The 8,526-nt window shown below is 35.6% G+C and overlaps 1 protein-coding gene across 6 annotated transcripts in view; it reads right to left on the reverse strand.

Annotated features, from left to right (window-relative positions):
- The window catches only part of LOC138323292 (caspase recruitment domain-containing protein 9-like), a 45,066-nt gene extending 37,824 nt beyond the window's left edge, over positions 1–7,242 (reverse strand). For 5 of the 6 annotated variants that reach the window (XM_069267790.1, XM_069267788.1, XM_069267789.1 and 2 more), the window contains exons 1-5: positions 7,014–7,139; positions 5,861–6,055; positions 1,813–1,941; positions 427–596; positions 202–316 (exon numbers count right to left, since the gene is read on the reverse strand). In XM_069267790.1, coding sequence (XP_069123891.1) covers positions 202–316; positions 427–596; positions 1,813–1,941; positions 5,861–6,038 — 592 coding nt within the window. In that variant the 5' untranslated portion in view covers positions 6,039–6,055; positions 7,014–7,139. Of the gene's footprint in view, positions 1–201; positions 317–426; positions 597–1,812; positions 1,942–5,860; positions 6,056–7,013 lie in introns of all 6 variants that reach the window. The other variant, XM_069267786.1, reaches the window with a different exon arrangement.
- Positions 7,243–8,526: the final 1,284 nt, after the last annotated feature.

Raw genomic sequence — 8,526 nt, forward strand, 5'->3', positions numbered from 1 at the left:
ATTTAAAAATATCTGTTTCTAAGACATGAATGCTTGTATCTCTATACCTTTATATCAAAATAGAATGTGAAGCAACAGGGCATGACAGTACAAGAGAAACATAGGTCAGACTAGAGAACTGCTCCTCACTTTTAGGCAGAGGCCTATATCAATTACTTTTAGGGAGAATTTACTGGACCAGCAGATACCAATCATACATACATGAGTCATCCTTTAGATTGTGGTTTTCTTTCATGAAGATAGCCACCTGAGATTCTAATGCATCACAACTCTTTCTTAAAGCATCAATCTTCCTCCTCAGCTCAGAATTTTCTTTCTGAAAGTAATCCATCATATCATGTATGAGCTCATGCAACCAAAATCAAATCAATACCCTTCCCTGTACTTTAATTCACACAATTCAATGAGAAGGCGTCTGTTAAATACCTCCAACTCTTTGTTATCATTCTGTTCAAACACCATGGCATTCTCCAGCTCCTGTAGTTGCTGCACCAGCTGTTTGTTATTCTGGTACTGGACCTTGAGATCCTGAGCCAGTTTGGGTAGATGGTTGATATAACGCAATGATGGAATCCTACTCTGCCGTTTCAGGTAATCTGATATTTTTAAAAAAGCATGACATATATCAATATAAAGAGAGGAAATTCTCTATTCATTCACAACAACACATACCATTCCCTTGCTCTAATTCCTGAAACAAAGACTCACCCACAGATACTGAGTAAAAAAAAAGATAGATAGAATGAATTGTTCCAAATATAGAAGAGAGTATAATCAGACAAGAGGCCCATGCATGGGCATTAATGGTCACCAGAGTTCTGATACAGAATGAAATAAAGATATATCAACACTACATACTGGCCCATTGCACCCATCAGGTTGTTGCTCTTGAAGTCAGTCATTGATTTCATCAATATTAGACTTTTTAATCTATGAAAACAATTTGATTCTATCACATCTGTGAATTCAGAAGAAGATTTTGAAATTGTAGTTATTTGTGGTCCCGTTCCTCTGGCCCATGGAGGTCAGCAAGGACCAATTTGAAAATGATGTTAAAATGTTATCTCAGGCTAATAATTCTTTTGATTTTTCCTATGGAAATTGAACAAATAATGCAAATCAATGTATTTTCCCTATATAAACTACAGTAAATTTGACCCCTCTCCAGGGAAAAATCTGAGAACCCAGAGCCATGAAATTCACAAATTTTGTAAAGGGCCTATGTATAAAGAGTATTTGAGTCTATCACATCTGCAAATTGAGAAAAAGGGTTTTGAAATTTTAGTCACTTTTACCCCTTTTGGCTCCTCCTACAGCCATCTGAGGGGTTGGGGCCATATAATTCACAATTGTGATTAAACTTATGCCAGAGAAAGTTTGTGCAAAAATTTCATTGAATTTACATCTGGGTTTTGGAGAAGAAGTCGAAAATTGTTTACAGACACACTGCACATGACAGACAATGTATGACGATGGACAAATGGCGATTTGAATAGGTCACTTGAGACTTTGTCTCATGTCACATACCTTGAAATTACCAGCTAGCATGGTTGAAATATCATTATCATGTTCTTTTGTTATACCTGTCAAAAACACACTTCAAAATTTTGTGTACGCTTTTATACCTTTTTTAAACTTATGCTGCCTGGTCATTTGTCTGATGAAGTTGACAGGGTATACTTCATACAAGTCATCAAAACATAAAATGTTCACTGCTTGTGTAACAATATCATTACATACGTCCATACATAGTGTTCGCAGGGTGAGCTTTTAATATCTTATGTGAAAGAAAATGTTTCCATGGCGACTTACTTGGAGGAGGGTTCCTAGGAGACTCCCCTGTAACTTCTTGGTACAGATCGGGATAAGCCAGCTCAATTGTCTTAAAGAATTCTTTAACACCATTGTCTCCTTTGGTTTGTAAGATGTCCAAAAGCTTTGCTGAATAAAGAAATGATATCAGTACACGTATTTACATTAAAGATGCTCCACCGCTGACGAATGGTATTTTTTCACTATCAAAAATAGGAGCAGACGATTTAGTATTTTTCTTCTGTTACAAAAGTTACTTTCTTTACACCATTACCACCATTGAAAAGTTTGAGCTTCTAATTTTACTTCAAGTCAAAAATATGAAAAATAATTAATTGCATCCCGAAAAAATTCCGTGGCACTATATTCTATATGAAATGAAGTACTGATTGCGCATGCAGTGCCATGCACCAAAGGCGAAATAAATTATTTTATATTATTTTTTGTGTTAATTAGGCATATATATACACCATTAAACACAAATTATTGTTCGAATGATGAATATCATTTATGCTCTATAGGCGGTGGAGCATCTTTAAGTCAAATTCATCAAAAGAAATTAAAAAAGAATTAGGAACAAAACAAACAAACCACATACATGTACAAACTAAACATTAAAGTTTATAAATATACTTTTCCATGTTGAAAAAATTCTCATCATACAAGAGGCCCATGGGCCTTACCGGTCATTTGACTATAGGTACAATACAACATAGTCGTTAAAAGATTTTAGTCATTTTGACCCCTGTGATCCTGAATGAAGATCAATGTCATTTTTTTAAAACAAATATGATAGCCCTTCATCCAAGCATGTCACAACCCCAATATCAGGTCTCTAGGCCATTTAGTTATTCACAAACAGTTATTTCAAGATTTTAGCCTATTTGACCCCTGTGACCTTGAATGAAGGTCAAGGTCATTCAATTGAACAAACTTCATCCCGGCATGTCACAGGCCCAATATCAGGTCTCTGGGCCTCCTAGTTATTCTCAAGAAGTCGTTTAAAGATATTGACCTATTTGACCCCTGTGACCTCGAAGACAGCCAAGGCAATTAATTTGAACAAACTTGATAGCCCGTCATCCAAGCATGCTACATGCCCAATATTAGTACCCTTGGCCTTCTGGTTCTTGAGAAGAAGTCATTTAAAGATTTGAGCCTTTTTGACCCCCGTGACCTTGAATGAAGGTCAAGGTCCTTCATTTGAACAAACTTGGTAGCCCTTCATCCCAGCATGCTACCGGCCCAATATCAGGTCTCTAGACCTCTTAGTTATTGACAAGTAGTTGTTTAAAGGATTTTAGCCTATTTTACACCTGTGACCTTGTATGCAGGTCACGGTCCTTCATTTGAACAAACTTGGTAGCAGTGCATCCCAGCATGCTGCAGGCCCAATATGAGTATCCTGGGCCATTTAGTTCTTGAGAAGAAGTCAATTTAAAGATTTTAGCCTATTTGACCCCTGTGACCTTGAATGAAGATCAAGGTCATTCATTTGAACAAACTTGGTAGCCCTTCATCCAAGCATGCCACAGGCCTAATATCAGGTCTCTAAACCTCTTTATTATTCAAAAGATGTTGTTTAAATGATTATAGCCTATATGACCCCTGTGACCTTGAATGAAGGTCAAGGTCATTTATTTGAACAAACTTGGTAGCCTTTCATCCCAGCATCCTACGAGCCCAATATCAGTACCCTGGGCTGTCTGGTTCTTGAGAAGAAGTTGTTATATAGATTTTAGCCTATTTGACCCCTGTGACCTTGAATGAAGGTCAAGGTCATTCATTTGAACAAATTTGGTAGCCCTTCATCCAAGCAACCTACAGGCCAAATATGAGTACCCTGGGCCTTCCGGTTATTGAGAAGAAGTCGTTTGAATGAAAAGTTTACGGACGGCGGACGGCGCACGACGACGGACGGTGCATGATGACGATAGGTCATCCTGACCCTTCGGGTCAGATGACCTAAAAATCCATATCCAGAGATAATACATTTGCACTTACAGCCGTGCTACACCAACTGAGAACGACGTGTGTATATAAATCCCTACCGCTCTACCGTTGACTTGTATGGATGTATTGAATGAGTGTACTGTAGCCGTGTTATTCATAGACTCGAACACTGTCGCCAATCCAAAGGAAAATCGCGGGCGCTCTGGCTACATTAGCTGTACCAAACACAATTGTAATTGTTACAAATACCGTAAAAACTTGTGTAACTTACACACCAGTGGACTTTGCACATGTATTTTTTCTTAGGGCTGAAAATGCTGAAAAAAATCTACTATCGGTATATTTTGTGCATTCAAAAAGTTTGGGAAAAACGTTGTCCGGGGAACCACAAATTCAGTGTTATAAAAGTGGTAATTTCGTTGCAAAACATTCATAATAAATGCTTGACAACTTGCACAAAAAGTGTTGTATTTAGAAGAAATAACATAAGATACTTGAATTCTGTTTGTTTTCTTTTATTGGTCACCGTAACTGAAACAGTGAAATATATCTTGCAGACCATGTCAAAAAAATTGGCAGTCTGCCGTACGCCGTACACATGTCAATGTCTGGAGATATTACACATGAATAGTTATAAGAACTATTTGAAAATATTATAATCTAGTTACTTATTAAAATTGCCACAATAAGTTATTAGTGTGTTTGAGATCATTCATCAACTTTAAAGAGCAATCGGATAGCAAATACGTTGGCTTGCAATAATCACTTAATTTGTGCACAGGAGTTTGACGTACGGTTAAAATGTCACTAACCTTGTAGCTTGTTAGTTTTGCTGTAATAATATTACAAACCACTTATTGAAAATCCTAAATATAGGACAGTTTAGGACTCATCTTATAAATCCCACGTGTGCTTTGACTTTTTGCACACGGCCTGCAGCCTGGACACATGGCAGTTCCCTACGTAATGAGCATTTCTAGATCTAAAAGGAGTTTCATATGGAATTTTATTAGAAAAATGAAGATTTGTTTAAATATCTAAAGTAAAAACATACTAGTCAAGTGAATATTGATGAAATCTGAAGAATATATATAAATCAGTTAAGCTAACTAGCCATTCAGTTTCGTTAAGCTGGATGAGAGGCTGGAGCGATACATCAATACAAGTCAGCAGTAGAGCAGTAGGGGTTTATATGCACGCATCGTTCTCAGTTGGGGTAGCACGGCTGTAAGAGTACATATAGCATAAAGGTCATCAGAACGTGACCCCTAATGGGATGTTGTCAGATCCTCTAATCAGAATGTGACCTCTAATGGGATGTTGTCAGATCCTCTAATCAGAATGTGACCTCTAATGGGATGTTGTCAGATCCTCTAATCAGAATGTGACCCCTAATGGGATGTTGTCAGATCCTCTAATCAGAATGTGACCCCTAATGGGATGTTGTCAGATCCTCTAATCAGAACGTGACCCCTAATGGGATGTTGTCAGATCCTCTAATCAGAATGTGACCCCAAATGGGATGTTGTCAGATCCTCTAATCAGAATGTGACCACTAATGGGATATTGTTAGATCTTCTGATGAAATGAAATTATTAAAGAATCTATATTGTAAATACAAAATTAATATTTATAATGTAATTTTAAACACTTGTAACTAAAAAATTCAATCTGAGATTCAATTTTGATAAGACAGTCAATTAATCATTCAAACAGGAATACATTTTGTTTTAATATACTGGGGGTAATATCGATATCATACTCATATTCTTCTATTTCATTGGCTTGTGAATTTATGAATATTTATAAGTAAACCAATGAAAGGTAACATGTACCCAGGGGTAAATTAACAACAGATTTTACCTGGGGCCAAGGATGGAGAAAAGTTATAGCTAAGTTCAACAACTGTTCAAGGGAACCACTATGCAACTAATTCACGTAATATGCGATATATCTCCAGTGGTAATGGAACATAGACGTGAGCATGGGATATCATCTTTTGACGGCCTTCCATCACTAATAGAAACAGTAGTCCTGCACGACATTGTCAGACATATCACGTGGTACATGAATAAATCCAATGGAAGTAGCCTACCTGCTCTCCTTCTACGTGTGTTACAGGCATGTATATCGTCATAGTCATTGACACTGATAGTGGACTTCTGTCTCAGCTCATCCACAATGTCTTCTGTCTCTATGTACTTGATCAGAGTACATCTGTTTGGCTCAATCTTCTGGTCATACAAGTCTAGATTCAGAGGTCCTGCAGCCATCTTGTCCAGTTAATAACCTATTCAAAAATACAAACAGAAGAATTTCCTAAAAAAGTATTCATAATTATGTTATAATGTTTAACAACTTAAGTAATTTCTTTCGTACTTAATGACTTAGTTATCATGAACTTCATCCTGAAATAAACTCTAATCCCAATGACCTTAATGACCCTACTTCAGATATTTAAACATCTACCTATCCTTAATTTCCTTAGTGAATCACATCACACTTTGTTGATAGTCATTATGAAGTAAGATGGATCCCGCATACAAACCAATTGAGTACACCATGTAGAATGTTGTGTTTTTCAGTATGCTTAACAGGACTAATATCATGTAACCAGGCCTCTTAGTTAATGACAAGAAGTTCTTTAACGACTTTAATCTATTTGACCCCTGTGACCTTGAATCAAGATCAAGGTCATTTATTTGAACAAAATTGGTTGACCTTTATCCCATCGAGCTACAAGCCTAAAATCACGTCTCTAGAAACTGTGAATGGGTGGACAGTGTCACTTTAGAACTGATCATGTTTGACCACCATGTATCTGATGAAATTTCAATGACATTTCTATAAAATCTAATTTCATTGATCTTGAAATATTATGTTTTGCTGAAGCAAAGATGTTTGCTTTTTTGTTTGTTTAAGAAACAAATTCTATAACAGAGCCACACCAAAGCAGGTAAAGGTGGGTTAATCATTGTCTAAAATTTAAAAAAAAAAAAAATTAAAAAAGGAAGAAAGCACAAAATACTGATTATGTAAACAGTCGTTGTAACATGGCGGCAACTGAAATGTGACAGGTAACCCAGTACCAGGTATTCTGGGTGATAACACCAAAGTTGTAAAGCTCTCCTTTTTCTTGGCCAAAGTAAACAACACTAATAGCATTAATCTTTTGAACTTTGAAACAAATTTTAGTTTTTAAAATGTTTTAACCATTAGTAGTGTTTGAACTAAGTAAAGATACACACTTTTACCATGACATGGCACGGCTTCCTTGACGATGGAAATATCACTAGTAAGATATAGGAATAAGTTAGAGCATTTTATAGAATTCAACAAAGACCATAAGACATTTTGCAATACCTTAATTTCCTGTAGGTGTAAAATGTCCTTATCTTTCATAAGACAGGAAGTAGCTTCAATAGACTTCTTTAGGTATGTGCAAATTAATTCCTATGCTATTTAATTTCCAACTTCCTGGAATGAAATTATGGGTACATATCTTTAACCAGGAACTTCTTGTTATAAAAGTCTCATATATCATATCACTATTGTCTGAATTCTATCATCCATTATTAATTTATCATGCTTGATATCTCAAATAACAACATTTTTGCCTTCAAGTTGGTTTTGTAATGTGTACTATGAAATTACAAAACAAAATAAAAACACCTGTTTTATCTTTATAAATCTTTGACATGGGCGTCAGATGGATAACATTGACTAAAAAACATTTAAACCACTAAAGGCCTTGAGTGACTCACATTACAGGGATACATATATTTATCACATAATCCGCCTGATATCCAGTGATTTCGCCATGTAATATATTTGCGTATGTCACCAGTGTAATATGACCTGGAGCAATTCTCATTGGCTGGAAATTCATTGCGACGTTAGACAGAAACAAAAAAAAATGTCAGGATTACCAGGCAGGTGAGAAAAATGGCGGCCTCTGCTAGATTTTTGGAATTCATTTTGACGTGAAATTCTTTGTTATGTAGGTATTTGTAGTTATGTGATTAAAAGTATCTTAAATTTGTGTTCATTTCATATGAGATATAACATCTCATATGAAATGAACACAAATTTAAGTACGAAATTTTAACTTTTGCTCGCCAAGGCTCATCAATCATGACAATGATTGATGTGAAGTTGTTTGAATGAAAAGTTTATGCACAGAAATTGATAGACAGCGTGTGAAGCACACCAACAAATGAAGCACAATGACTTTCATATGACTCTACGTGCCAGGATGATCTAAAAATCCAAGATTATGACTAGTTTTGAGAAATAGTGTTCAAAAACTTAATTTGAGAGAGATCCCATAATTCAGAAATAAGCAGTAACAAGAATTGTTTAAGGAAAGACTTAGGACCACGGAAAAAAAAAGGTGATCTGATCATTTATAGCCCACCATCTGATGATGTGAGGGTAAAAAGCAAAAGAGAGTCAAACATGTGTTATGTTTGTTTACAATTCAATACTTCATAGAAATGCTTTTGTCTTTACTTTCAATTTATTTTGGCCTTTTATTTCGGATTATTGATATACCAGCTTTATACCGTTTTTACCTCATTAGGATAATTTTATGCAAAAGAAATGTCAGCAACACAAACATCCTATAACAACAATGACACAGTTAATTCTATAAAGATGAAAGATTAAGTAAATTAATCATAGATTAATGATTTTAAAAAATTAACAAGTTATATTACCATCCAATTCTTAATCAGTTACCCACTGCAACAATGAAAACAA

This window comes from Argopecten irradians, chromosome 5 (assembly GCF_041381155.1).
Source record: "Argopecten irradians isolate NY chromosome 5, Ai_NY, whole genome shotgun sequence".
NCBI classification, from domain to species: Eukaryota; Metazoa; Mollusca; class Bivalvia; order Pectinida; family Pectinidae; genus Argopecten; species Argopecten irradians.